General features: G+C 36.9%; 1 protein-coding gene across 12 annotated transcripts in view; it reads left to right on the top strand.

The window, feature by feature from the left end:
• Positions 1–15,471, top strand: part of jakmip3 (Janus kinase and microtubule interacting protein 3) — a 54,079-nt gene that overhangs the window by 12,406 nt on the left and 26,202 nt on the right. For 11 of the 12 annotated variants that reach the window (XM_048170137.1, XM_048170139.1, XM_048170135.1 and 8 more), the window contains 2 exons: positions 8,011–8,253; positions 8,697–8,939. In XM_048170137.1, coding sequence (XP_048026094.1) covers positions 8,011–8,253; positions 8,697–8,939 — 486 coding nt within the window. Of the gene's footprint in view, positions 1–5,861; positions 5,897–8,010; positions 8,254–8,696; positions 8,940–15,471 lie in introns of those variants that run through there. The other variant, XM_048170145.1, reaches the window with a different exon arrangement.

The following is a 15,471-nucleotide window of genomic DNA, read 5'->3' as shown; positions in this document are numbered from 1 at the left end:
ACAAAACAGTCTCTTAGCGTCAGATTCAGAGATTAACCGTGAACCTGCAGCAGGTTTTCAGGCAGTCAGAGCATACACACCCGCGAAAATGAAGATGTTCTCTTGGTGAGTGCAGTGACGGCACACCACTGTGTGAGACTGTCAGATACGAATCATAGATGTGCTGTCAGACTGCTTGCATCAATGCAGCTATTGTGATGGGCTTCTTTAGACTGACAGTAAGAGGGGACGTAGGAGCTGTCTCTACTGTTGTTAGGCCTGAATGAACAATACTCATCATGTATGATGGAAATAGATGGTGCTGGTGTCTCACACAGCATGTCTCTCAACTGTATAGTCCCAAGTTTGTGCTACTACAGAAAGGAGAGGTTTGTTTTAAAAAGCATGTTTGATTGGGGTTTTGAGACATGGAATGTTATTATGAGTGAGAAAGATACTCTTATGAAGTCCACTTATAGTCATGTCTGTTTTTCTGTCCTGTAGAATTAAACCAGCTGTGCATTCTATGCAAATGAAGCAGGTTATGATTGGTTAACCTCCACACACAGTAGGACGACATTGTTAAATACTGAATAGGTGTTAATATGCAAATGTGGGTGGTCATATGTTAAAGGGATAGTTTACCCAGAAATAAAAATTGTCATCATTTACTCACTTTCATGTTGTTCCAAAACTGTATGAATTTCTTCTGTTGAACACACATTTTTAAATAATGTTGGTAATCAAACAGTTGACAGTAGCCATCGACTTCCATAGTATTATGTGTTCCATAGCATAAAATATCTTCTTTTGTGTTCAGCAGAAGAAAAAATTCATACAGGTTTGGAACAACAAGAGAGTGAGTAAATGATGACAGAATTTTACAAACCCGATTCCAAAAAAGTTCAAATTGTTCAAAAGTGTACAAATTGTGAATAAAAACAGAATGCAATGATGTGGAAGTTTCAAATTTCAATATTTTATTCAGAATACAACATAGATGACATATCAAATGTTTAAACTGAGAAAATTTATCATTTTAAGGGAAAAATGTGTTGATTTTAAATTTCATGGGATCAACATCTCAAAAAAGTTGGGACAAGGCCATGTTTACCACTGTGTGGCATCCCCTCTTCTTTTTATAACAGTCTGCAAACGTCTGGGGACTGAGGAGACAAGTTGCTCAAGTTTAGGAATAGGAATGTTGTCCCATTCTTGTCTAATACAGGCTTCTAGTTGCTCAACTGTCTTAGGTCTTCTTTGTCGCATCTTCCTCTTTATGATGCGCCAAATGTTTTCTATGGGTGAAAGATCTGGACTGCAGGCTGGCCATTTCAGTACCCGGATCCTTCTTCTACACAGCCATGATGTTGCAAATGATGCAGTATGTGGTCTGGCATTGTCATGTTGGAAAAATGCAAGGTCTTCCCTGAAAGAGACGACGTCTGGATGGGAGCATATGTTGTTCTAGAGCTTGGATATACCTTTCAGCATTGATGGTGCCTTTCCAGATGTGTAAGCTGCCCATGCCACATGCACTCATGCAACCCCATACCATCAGAGATGCAGGCTTCTGAACTGAGCGCTGATAACAACTTTGGTTGTCCTTGTCCTCTTTAGTCCGGATGACATGGCATCCCAGTTTTCCAAAAAGAACTTCAAATTTTGATTCGTCTGACCACAGAACAGTTTTCCACTTTGCCACAGTCCATTTTAAATGAGCCTTGGCCCAGAGAAAACGCCTGCACTTCTGGATCATGTTTAGATATGGCTTTTTTTTTTTGACCTATAGAGTTTTAGCCGGCAACGGCGAATGGCACGGTGGATTGTGTTCACCGACAATGTTTTCTGGAAGTATTCCTGAGCCCATGTTGTGATTTCCATTACAGTAGCATTCCTGTATGTGATGCAGTGCCGTCTAAGGGCCCGAAGATCACGGGCATCCAGTATGGTTTTCCGGCCTTGACCCTTACGCACAGAGATTGTTCCAGATTCTCTGAATCTTTGGATGATATTATGCACTGTAGATGATGATAACTTCAAACTCTTTGCAATTTTTCTCTGAGAAACTCTTTTCTGATATTGCTCCACTATTTTTGGCCGCAGCATTGGGGGAATTGGTGATCCTCTGCCCATCTTGACTTCTGAGAGACACTGCCACTCTGAGAGGCTCTTTTTATACCCAATCATGTTGCCAATTGACCTAATAAGTTGCAAATTGGTCCTCCAGCTGTTCCTTATATGTACATTTAACTTTTCCGGCCTCTTATTGCTATCTGTCCCAACTTTTTTGGAATGTGTAGCTCTCATGAAATCCAAAATGAGCCAATATTTGGCATGACATTTCAAAATGTCTCACTTTCAACATTTGATATGTTATCTATATTCTATTGTGAATAAAATATAAGTTTATGAGATTTGTAAATTATTGCATTCCTTTTTTATTCACAATTTGTACAACTTTCTTGGAATCGGGTTTGTAATTTTTGGGTGAATTATCTCTTTAATTAGCTCATGTTTTTGATGTCAATACTGAAGAAGCCATTGTTGCATCTTAGTTTTGATATTTTTTTTTCGTGGACTGGGGTTGGAGTTTTGCATTATATAGCTAGTATGTCTACATCTATATGTGTATTGAGGAAGAGTAAATGGCATTTTTGGACTGTATTTCCATTAAAACAATTTTTTTTCTAGTTTCAATCCCATTTCCTGACCGTTGTTTCAGTCCCCCTCAGATCAAAATGTCAAGATCAGGTCTGCCAGGGAAAGGAAGACTGATATTTGTAGGTTTTTGATGTTTTTTTCCTACACTATTGTTTCTTGCTTCCTCCAAACATCAAAGAATGGCATAAAAGACTTTTCCAACCTAGTGCAACCCCGTCACCACTGAACAGAGATTTGTGGATCATTTTTTTAAGAGTGCAACATCTTTGCAATTTATCTTGCTGTGATAGAGACTTCATTGCAAATAGTGTGCCAGAGTTTGTTTTGCTAACCTGCTCTGTTTTGGTAATGTTTTATTTAACATTACTTTAATGAAAGGACTGTTCTGTGTTCAATAATAGTTATATTATTGAATATTTGTGTAATGTTGATTAACACATAAAATAATTTCACAGTCTCTCCATCAGTGTCCAGTCTAAAACATTGCAACTGACAATCCTCATTTTGGCTGCGTGAAATTATCCAGCTTTGTTGTTGAGCAACCGAAGCATGAACTGTTAAAGCTCCGCCCTCTTTTGGAAAGGGGGCGGGAGCAGCAGCTCATTTGCATTTAAAGGGACACACACAAAAACTGTTTTTTCTCACACCCAAATAGGGGCAAATTTGACAAGCTATAAATGATCTGTGGAGTATTTTGAGCTGAAACTTCACAGAAACATTCTGGAGACACCAGAGACTTATATTACATCTTGTGAAAAGGGGCATAATAGGTCCCTTTTAAAACTAGTTTTTAAAATTTTATAAAGTTTAAAACTTCCAAGCTCATGACAAGGTTATTAGTTATTTATTTTGTATTTATGCATATCAATTATATTATATTATATAATGTTAATTTAAAAAAGTTTTATGTAAAAAAAAAAAAAAAAAAAAATGGTATAAAAATATTGATTTAGTCATATTTTATTGAAAATGTGTCACTACTGTTACAACCTTTGCTTTACTCATGAAATAAAATAGTTATATTAATTAAATATAAAAAAGTATAAATAATTAAAAGTAAAAAAGTATGATGATAAATACTTATCATTACAAACCATTAGAAAAAAATGAATTAAAAGTTTTTAAATACATACTTTGTAAGTCAGAAAATATATTTTGAAAATGACTAATCAAAAGGGGTCTAAATTATTTACTGTGGTAATCAACATTATGCCACAAATGCTGTCAATAGAGCTCTGAACTGATATTGAACCCTGAACATTTATTTAACGTCACAGATGGCTGGGTCTTTAGCCGAGGCTAATGGGATATCAGCACTGCTGACTCTCGCTGGACTCTAAACCTTTTCTCCACATGTTCTCTTACGCTGCATTAAAATGCACACTCCCTGTAGGCCCAAAATTACTTCTCCTCTGCAGTTTTATGAAAACAGGCGAAGCTGTCCAGTGACCGTCTGACCCAGTTTTGGTCTAGATTGGTGTGGTGTCAGCCATATAAGTTACTGTCTCCATCTGAATGCCAACAGTCAGAGTTAGATCTATAAAAGTCAGCAGACCTGCAGGGTGCAAAGCAGAGACTTTTACTCTTCTCTCAACGTTTAAGACATTCCTAACCTAGTTTTATTTAGTGGTGTCTGCTAAGGCAAGCATCTCTATTATTGTTGCTTATTGGGTTAGGGAAGTATTCAAGTCATTCCACACATGTTGTGCTACATACATGAATGATAGATCAAATCATGCAATTGTGGAGTAAAGGTGATCAAAGTGGTCATATTTACTATTCTAATCAAGAATTTTTTCACACGTTTTTGTGTGTGTCCCTTTAAATGCAAATGAGCTGCTGCTCCCGGCCCACTTTCCAAAAGAGGGTGGAGCTTTAACAGCTCACGCTTCGGTTGCTCAACAACAACAAAACTGGAGAATCTCGCGAAGCCAAAATGAGGATTGTCAGTAACAGTGTTCAGCCTTACATTGTTCAAACCGGAGTCGACACTGATGATGGAGAGACTCAGGAAGAAGTTACAACTTTTAGAATGAAACTGGACATTTCTGAATGGTTAGTGGATAAATTTATGTAGTTGCTGTGGAGTTGATTCAACTCATCCACTAGCATGTGCCGTCATCTTAACACTTTACTACAACAACTCTTCCTCTTCTCTACAGCAGCCCAACATGGCTTCACCACCTTTGCTGCATGTTCTCGGGGGCGGGGTTTACGTAAATTTTAGGGTTAGTGATGTCACCAACCTGGGAAGAAGCTCATTGTAGTCCTTAAACAGTGAATTCTTTAAAAGAAAATCTCCCTTTGCATTGAACTTTGAGCGTCGTAACTTTGCAGATGTTGTTGATGCTCAATCAGCAACATCACACACTAACTAAAGTTAAAAAAGAGAAATCATAATCAACCACCCCTTTGATTGTATGAACATGGTCAGTCAGATCCATAAAAACATGCATGTCAGAGCTGTGTTGCAGCAGATATGTATTGATGTTGACATGTTGAATTGTGAGACGTAGAATCAATTCTGTTTTCTATCCTTAATAGCTTCCTGTTACTCTGTCTGTTTCATAAAAGTGAAGGGCATAACAATATTCTGCTGACATTTGGGGTATTTTTAGTTTCCTCCAGTGTTGTCTTTCTGTTTTGTGGCTGAGTTTTAAGGTGGTATCTCTTTGTTATGTTAGTGTTGTTGTTTACTGCTTGCCTGTGGCAGCATGTGTCAGATTGTGTCAGAACAGAGAGGACGTGTCCTGATGTAACCCTGTTGTAGGGTCGTGTCCTGACACACTAACTCTCTTATTTTTAGGGCACGCTCAATATATTCTGCTCTACACTGAATTATGGAACATTGCCCACAGCTGTAGACTGTAGTGCAGCGTTGCTTTACATAAACAACATTATACATTGTATTACACTTAATTAAATTGTTAAAATGTTATTTTTTAAAGGTGCCCTCGAATGAAAAATTGAATTTATCTTGGCATTGTTAAATAACAAGAGTTCAGTACATGGAAATGACATACAGTGAGTCTCAAACTCCATTTTTTCCTCCTTTTTATATAAATCTCATTTGTTTAAAAGACCTCCGAAGAACAGGCGAATCTCAACATAACACTGACTGTTACGTAACAGTCGGGGTGTACGCCCCAATATTTGCATATGCCAGCCCACGTTTCCAACATTATAAAAGGCATTAGACAAGGGCAGCCAGTATTAACGTCTGGATCTGTGCACAGCTGAATCATCAGACTAGGTAAACAAGCAAGAACAATAGCGAAAAATGGCAGATGGAGCAATAACTGACATGATCCATGATAACATGACATTGTTAGTGATATTTGTAAACTGTCTTTCTAAATGTTTCGTTAGCATGTTGCTAATGTACTGTTAAATGTGGTTAAAGTTACCATCGGTTATTACTGTATTCACGGAGACAAGAGAGCCGTCGCTATTTTCATTTTTAAACACTTGCAGTCTGTATAATGCATAAACACAACTTCATTCTTTATAAATCTCTCCAACAGAGTAGCATTAGCCGTTAGCCACGGAGCACTATCAAACTCATTCAAAATCAGAAGTAAACAATATAACAGTATCCACCTGTTTCCGCGGGCCACTACTGTAAAAGAGAACGTGGGTACAACTTCCGGTGAGGCGGCGGAAGTAGCATACCAATGGTATTTAGTGTGCTAATTAGCGAAGAGGCTAAGTGTTTTTTGGATCATTGTTTACTTTGCAAAGTTGCAAATCTTTATGAGAGATGTCGTTACGGTGCTCAGGGACAACATTTCAGTTTAGTACATTTATTAGTTAATAATATCACAATACAATAAACAGTTTGTGCCCTTAATTGCCCTTTACTTTACTGACCTTCCACAAAAGTGCTGCTGCATGACTAGAGCATCCTGACCCTGCAATACATTAACAACCCGCTGTCTGTACTTCACCTGTCACTGATGCACCAAAGCCATATGATGTGATATTTTACTCCTAACGTATCGTGCGTGCCAGAGCCAGTCGCGTTTCCACTGTATGCGATGCTAAAGGATACTGATGTTAACCATTGCGATAAATACACACGTTTATGGAAAATATCAGAGACTGCTTGAGGGACGAAGACAATTCTTATATGATTATAATCGTGTATTTATTTAGTTTAATGTTTTATCTGTCTCTTCCCTGTGCCTGTTGATTCCTGACAAATGCATATCTTTCACAGATTCACACACTCCGGTTAACTCGTATAACTCATAACTCCTGTTGCCTTCTCATGAGCTCCCTCTGTTGCTCTGGCTTAAAGGATCAGGATAGATAGACAAGAGATCGCGCAAACATCCTCGGATTGCAATCATCGCATAATTTAGAGGGAAATAAATAGAAATGCTCAGAAAAGTGACGTAAACATAGGGTATGTTATCAATATATTTCTAAATGTGTAAGCCTTTGGATTTAAAAGCCTTAGTGGAGTTGTTTTGTGCATTCTCGTGATCGTAAATAAATGGAAGCAGGCGCAACTGAATAGGTCTGTTAGATTTAGCATGATTGATCTGCACTCCTGACATAAATTAATACATTACTATTAATGTAACATTTTTTTATTGTAAAACATTGTTCAAATATTTATGCTGGAATCTTAAATCTTTAAGTAAAAAACAAACGTTCGCAAGTTTGGATCGTTAAATCTTGAATGACTGTCAAATGTTGAATGAATGAGTGTCACGTCCAGCTTGTTAACTTCTAACCAGAAGACGCTCCCACGTTTGACGCAAGGCCTCATGGGGCGTAGGAAACTTGTGGATACAATACTCACATAATCCGACGCATGCATGCCGAACACTTTGTAAAGATCCATTTTGAGGCTTATATTAGCTGTGTAAACTTTGTTAAGGCACTGTTCAAGGCAAGCGCGAGCTCTGTGGGCGTGGACCACGGGATTTAAAGGGGCCGCAGCATAAAATCGGCGCGTTTATAATGATGCCCCAAAATAGGCAGTTAAAAAAATTAATAAAAATAAATCTATGGGGTATTTTGATCTGAAACTTCACAGACACATTCAGGGGACACCTTAGACTAATATTACATCTTTTAAAAACATAATCTAGGGCACCTTTTAAGATAAAATATCTCTTCAGCTTTATAAATAGCATTAAAATATAAATTTGTAATTTTATTATAATATATATATATATATATATATGTGTATATATGTATATATATATATGTATGTATATGTATTCTTTATACATGTATAGCCTGAGATAGCACCATGTGATTTTTTTTTTTTTTATTTTTTTTTTTTTTTAAATTAAATACATGATTTGTTTGATAGAATATTTGTTACATCTGAGTTTACATCTGCTTTCTCAGGTCAGTAAGCTGGAAAGGGAGAAGTCTCAGGAGGTCCGTCATGAGCAGCACAAATCCACGGTGGTGGTGACTGAGTTAAAATCCAAACTACACGAGGAGAAACTTCGGGAACTCCACGGCGTTCGGGAAACACTCCTTCGTCAGCACGAGTCCGAACTGGTACGGGTCATTAAGATCAAAGACGGAGAGATCCAGAGACTTCAGGCGCTCGTCAGTGCTCTCAGAGATGGATCCACCGATAAGGTATGGAATGGGATAGAAATTAAATGGACTGGAATGAAAATAAAAGCAGTCCTTTTTACATATATTTAGAGGTTAACATTTACCTAAAGTTCCTCAACTGGCTGCAACATCCGATTAATACTAAATGATCACAGTACTATAAAAATAAATGCATAACACATTATAAAAATAATAATAGCAACAACAATAATAATATTTAGGGAATTATATTAATTGAGTATAATTATATTAAAAATTGTTTTGCAATCTAGATGGTTGCAATTGTATTGTCATCTTTCATTTGGATTAATTATTAAGATAAACATTTCTCATTTGAATCGTTATTTAAAAAGTTGACTTATTCTATTATCAGTAAACCCAATATTAAAGAACTGATAACTGAGTTTAAACAAAATTCAGGTTTGGATGTAAATATATCCCATGTGGTTTCTCTGCCGCTGCAGGTGAAGTCTGCGCTGATGGCGGAGGCTCAAGAGGAGTCCAGGAGGAGTTTTGCAGTGGAGCGCATGCGAATGCAGCAGGAGATCTCAGAGCTGAAGGGGGTGAAAAGGCAAATGGAGGAGGCATTAAGCGTGGCTGTGCAAGCCGACAAGATCAAAGCCGCCGAGATCCGCAGCGTCTACCATCTCCACCAGGAGGAAATCAACCGCATCAAGAGAGAGTGTGAAAGAGAGATCCGCAGACTGGTGCGTAATACTGTTTCAGTGCATGCACTATTAATAATCTGTCAGTCGCTCTGAATACATGCCTTTGAATTAATACCTACCTCTTAAAGGGTTATTCCCCAAGAGAAAGCAACGTCATTACCACATTCAAGGTCCAGAAAGGTAGTGAAGACGTCGTTAAAATAGTCAATGTGTCTACAGTGGTTCAACCTTAATGTCATGAAGCGACGAGAATACTTTTCGTGTGCAAAAACAAAACAAAAAAAACGATTAAACCTCTTGGTTTTAATCAAAAATATCTTAATTTGTGTTACGAAGATGAGCGAAGGTTTTACAGGTTTGAAACGACATGAAGGTGAGTAATTAATGACAGAAATTAAATTTTTGGGTGAACTAACCCTTTAAGCCTGGGACACACCAAGCCGAGTTCAAAGAACTAGCGGTGATGAAAAGTGACGGTGTTGTCACCTTGCGTCAGCTATGTCTGGACCAAAAAGCTGAGCTTGAACACACAGCACAGACTGCAGCCAACTGCAAACTAGCACTGCGTTCTATGCTTGCATGTAAGGAATTAACTGTCTGTATCAGAGAGTATCAATAGTCATTTCCGAAACAAGGATATACTAGATATATGCAGATAAAGGAAATGTAAACAAAGCAGGCCCGACGCCTTTATATTTCCTGTGGACTCAGATGGGGCTTTAACTCAGATAATTAAAGCACTATGCATTCAGGTTGAACAGGACAATTACCGCAGGTTGCACGGAGGCTGTTAAATATATGTGCTGAATGAAAATCTTTTGTTAACTGGCAGGGCTTCCCACGGTTTACACAGGAAAACCGCATGGGTGTTGCCATGATGGGAACTTTTCTGTGTGTTAGTAACTGGAATCAATCCTATTAGTCAGTCATTTAATTTGAAGCAAGGAATTAATTATTCAGTTGCTTTTATTTATTTAGCAATAATTCACATAATTATATGATTACAACACACTTCTGTGAGAATTAAAATTTGCTAAAGTACTGTACAAGGTCCATTCAAATTCAAATTAGTTGATCATTTGCCTTCAGTTACTGTTGCTTGCTTAGACAAGCTTAAAGAGTTGAAACAAAGTTAATTCCAGGCCATGCATTGTGTATTATTTTGAAAAAATATTTAGTTAAAGATTTGCACAAGGGGATCAAATTGCCACTTATATTATCTCTGGGTATGTTTTCCGACTATTATAAGTGCTCCGGCAACAAGACTTTACTGTATTTTTGGATAATTTGGTAACACTTTATTTTAGGGTGTTTCAACTAGTTGCTTATTAGCATGCATATTACTAGAATATTGGCTGTTTATTAGTCATTATTAAGCACATATTAATGCCTTATTCTGCATGACCTTATTCTACATTCTTAATCCTACCCAATACCTAAAATTAACAACTAACTATTAATAAGCAGTAAATTAGGAGTGTATTGAGGGAAAAGTCATAGTTAATAGTGAATACTTGTTCCCTATACTAAAGTGTTACTGATAATTTCTGTAAATTCCATTCAAAATGATTCAAACACACAAAATTTCCATAAACATATATTATAAAAGAGTAAAAGCTAATATGGAGGATGCCAACAGTTGCTAAAAAAGGTAGTATTGGTCAGTAATGTTTTAAAGGCGGGGCTTAGTGAAGACTTTCCCTCCAGATCCCCTCCTAAAGCTTCAAGGTTCTATATCAGTTGGTTCACATTTTATATTTAGCCATATGTGTGTGTCTCAAAATGGCAGTGTGTGTCTTTGTGTACTACTACACTTTAAAGTGAAGCTGCTTTCTTCCCTTCAGAGTCTCTCTTGTTCTGGGCTTTTTGCCATCTTTTCCTGGAGTATGAAAATATCAGTGCAGTCAGTGCCTGCTGGTATCGATCTCTCTCACTATATCACTATATAAGTCTCTGAATGATATGTGTAGATGACCAGAGTGATGGAAAAGATACAGGAAGCTTCGCTCTCTTCTGAGAAGCATTTATATTTAGGACTGTGCAATGTCACAGTAGATATATTTGCATGGTTATCAGTAGGATTGTTATTTACATGTGAGAACAACAAAACATTGAGCAACACTTGTTTGTACGTCAAGTGTTACATAATGTGAAGCTGTTTTTGCACTGATGCCACACTTATTATTCTTTTGTTATGAATAATCTGATCTTTTAGTTTTCAATAAAATAAGCAAATAAAATTAAGTAGTACCATTCAAGTAAATGTAGAATTATGCAATTTTTAAAATGAAAATAATCTAAAGCATCTTTAAAAAAAAAAAAGCTTTTGTCACTTGTTTAATATATGAACCAAGGGTTTGTTGAATTTAACCAGCAAAAAAGCACTACATTAGATATTTTTTTAAAGGTGCCCTAGAATCAAAAATTTAATTTACCTCGGCATAGTTGAATAACAAGAGTTCAGTACATGGAAATGACATACAGTGAGTCTCAAACTCCATTGCTTCCTCCTCCTTATGTAAATCTCATTAAAAAAACAGGCGAATCTCAACATAACACTGACTGTTACGTAACAGTCGGGATCATTAATATGTACGCCCCCAATATTTGCATATGCCAGCCCATGTTCAAGGCATTACACAAGGGCAGCCAGTATTAACGTCTGGATCTGTGCACAGCTGAATCATCAGACTAGGTAAGCAAGCAAGAACAATAGTGAAAAATGGCAGATGGAGCAATAATAACTGACATGATCCATGATAACATGATATTTTTTGTGATATTTGTAAACTGTCTTTCTAAATGTTTCGTTAGCATGTTGTTAATGTACTGTTAAATGTGGTTAAAGTTACCATTGTTTCTTACTGTATTCACGGAGACAAGAGCCGTCGCTATTTTCATTTTTAAACACTTGCAGTCTGTATAATTCATAAACAACTTCATTCTTTATAAATCTCTCCAACAATGTAGCATTAGCCGTTAGCCATGGAGCACAGCCTTAAAGTCATTCAGAATCAAATGCAAACATCCAAATAAATACAATACTCACATAATCCAATGTATGCATGCAGCATGCATGATGAACACTTTGTAAAGATCCATTTGAGGGTTATATTAGCTGTGTGAACTTTGTTTATGTAATGATAGAGTCGAGAGCTCGGGAGGGGGCGGAGAGTGCGAGCAATTAAAGGGGCCGCAGCCTGAATCGGTGCATTTCTAATTATGCCCCAAAATAGGCAGTTAAAAAAATTAATTAAAAAAAATCTATGGGGTATTTTGAGCTGAAACTTCACAGACACATTCAGGGGACACCTTAGACTTATATTACATCTTGTAAAAAATGTTCGATGGCACCTTTAATGTAAATCACTAGTGTGAGATAAAAATACAATTTATATACAAAAATACTGTATAAAATACAATTTACATATGACTGTACTGCTATCCACTAAGAATTATATGAAAAAGTGTATATATACTGTGTGTGTATGTATATATGCCATCTATGCCATCTAGCCTATATATATATATGTACACATATACACACTCATTTTGTATTCAATACAGCATGAACACTAAAAAATAGATATTTATAGTGATATTTTTGTTTGTTTTTGTTTTTATCAGAGGTTAACATATATGATTTTACTTTCATTTACAAATTGTGAGAATTTTGGTTTATATAGACCTATTATTTCTTTTTGTAAGGCTTTTGTGCATAATACCAGGATTATAAAATTACTTGTACCCTGATACAAGATTTTGGTGATAAACATCCTCTTGTCTCTCTCTGTCCCTAATCTTATTCCATTGTTATAACTCATTGCAGAGCTACTGAATAAATGTTACTGATGTGTTCTCTGGTGGGTTGTGAATGAAGGATGTCTGTATGCGATTAGAAGCCTCTGTCATTGTTGTGTGTTGAGGAGGTATTGATCTTTGGATTATTTATTGTATTGGAGGGCCGGCTGGGGATCTGATCACGTTTAGCGAGCAGGGTGGCAGGATATGCCAAGGTGAACATGGTTTGTGAGAGTGTGTGTGTGTGTGTGTGTGTGTGTGTGTGTGTGCATGTTTGCTGATACAAGTCCACGACTGTCCTTGGCGGACGGGACAGATCAACCAACCAAAACAACAAAGCCAGCCCATCATTAGTGATTCTTGCTGAGGCAAGCACTGTTTTTGCTTCAAATCGTGCAAGAGGCCTTTTTCTTTTTTCTTTTGTATTATTATTATTTTCAGCAAGCAAGCAGCCACCCAGTAGAACACTACAACACCCCAGGATCCACCTAGCAACACCCTAGCAACTGCCTCGAGTGGCCTAGCAACCTCATAGCAACAAATATGTATAGATAACCTGATGTCAGAAAGTTTGAATAATGAGCCAGTAGATTAAAAGAATGAAATAGTGGAACGATGAATCACACAAGACATTTCCTGATTGGTCGGCTACATGACATCATCACCAGTTGATAGGATGCCAACCAGCCAGTTAAAACAGCTATAGAAATTATTTGATGGGAGGGAGAGACACTGTGCCACTTGTTATTTTAAATGAAAGAGACGTTCAGCTCTCGGTTAAATAGAATAAAGGGATTTATTCTAGTCTGGGCTGAAGCGAAACATCAATCAAGGCCATTTTCTCATATTATGTGAATGTGGAAGGTCTTGCTGTAAGTGCATTTATATGCGTTGTTGGTACACAGTCTGAGTCTGAGACAAGTGTTGTGAGAAGTGAAGAACACAGTGAATACTGAAATCGTTGGGAGACCAACTGATGCAATTCACAGGGGAATGTTGGACATTGAGTAGTGGATTATTGTTTTAAATAGTGCTGACTGTCCAGAAAATGCCAGGACTTTTCATGTGCTGTACAGATATAGAGAAGTATGGTTCCTTGTTTTTTCCCCTGTAAAAACTATTTATTATTGAGTCTTTAAAGTTTATTTATGTATTGTATGAATTTGCATGCATGTTTGTATTGTATGTATGTATTGTACAGTATGTATGAATGTATGCATTATGTATTGTATGAATGTGCATGCATGTATGTATTGTATGAATGTGCATGCATGAATGTGCATGCATGTATTGTATGTATGCATGTATGTATTGTATGAATGTGCATGCATGTATGTATTGTATGCATGTATGTATTGTATGAATGTGCATGCATGTTTGTATTGTATGAATGTATGCATTATGTATTGTATGAATGTATGCATTATGTATTGTATGAATGTATTGTATGAATGTGCATGCATGTATGCATGAATACATGCACGCATGCACGCATGTATGCATTTATATTTTTTATTACAATTACTTTTTTATAATCATATTACAAATACCCTATAGCCTCTCTAGACTTTTAAGCAGAAACCTCGTAACCACTAAGACCCTAGCAACCTAATAGCAACATGTTAAAAACATTCAGAACACCTTTGCAGCCGCATGGTGATACCGTCAACCACCCACAAAACTTTAGCAACTTCTTAAAATGTATGTAAAATCTATAAAATGTGGTGTTTAGTAGTTCCAGCCGCCTTGGTCCTGTTCTCATTTTAGATGGATATATCATTTTTGTGTTTGTGAATTTGATAAAGGTAAAGTGTGTAATATCTGTGCCACTAGCATCATCAGATGGTATGGAAACAATACTTATGCATATTAAGTTAATATTAAGTAGAAAATGGCACATATCACCTTTAATAAGTCATAGCAATATTTGTGTTAGTGCCTGGAAAACTTGGAATTAGATGCTCTTTATAGTTCAAATGTGTCAAACCTCTGCATGCAGACACACTGTAAGTTGATTAAGCATGAATGGGTCTTGTTTAAAGGCTGGGTAAATAATGTTGAGTCCGTGGATAAGGGGCGTAACAGGATTAGTTTCAGAGAAGGAGACGCTGTCTGCTACATGAAAGCGAGACTCAGTCGTCTGAGGCGTTGAGATGTCAATTAGAGACGAGCTTAGACTCTCACGAGGGAAGGTGGATTACAGCTGTCCCGCCTTTTCTGTAGAGACAACCGTGCCTCAGCCAGTTCAGGGAGTTTGGATCAGCCTGGTGTATTGTTTGTGGAAAGGCTTCGCTTTATTATATATTCCCAGAAAATGTGAGCTACTTCAGGTTTTTAGGTTAACAATACACAACACACATTATTGGTAGTTAATTGTGATCTGTTAAGTGCCATCTGATCATTAAAAGTGTATATAAAAGTGTATAAATTATCATTGAATATTGAATAATGAGCCGGGATTAAAGGAATGGATTAGTGGAATGATGCATCACACAAGACATTTAGACAGCATAGATTATGCTGTTCGCAATGCTTCACGGGATTGTAGATATTTCCTTCACTAAAGCCGTTAAGTACACAGTCTTGTACCTTTGACTTTTTGTCCGATTAAAAAAAAAAAAAAAAATCTTCAAATCAACGTTTGTAATGTTATGATTCACCTCGTAGCTGATTGGCTTGGTTCATGGCTTATAAATCTTTAACAAAGAATTCCTATGGGGAAAATGAATGGAAAAAATTCTTCCGGAAACAGCACTGCTGAAAAAACGGG

The sequence above is a fragment of the Megalobrama amblycephala genome, linkage group LG20 (assembly GCF_018812025.1).
Source record: "Megalobrama amblycephala isolate DHTTF-2021 linkage group LG20, ASM1881202v1, whole genome shotgun sequence".
Taxonomy (NCBI): domain Eukaryota; kingdom Metazoa; phylum Chordata; class Actinopteri; order Cypriniformes; family Xenocyprididae; genus Megalobrama; species Megalobrama amblycephala.
This window is presented reverse-complemented; position numbering and strand designations above follow the sequence as displayed.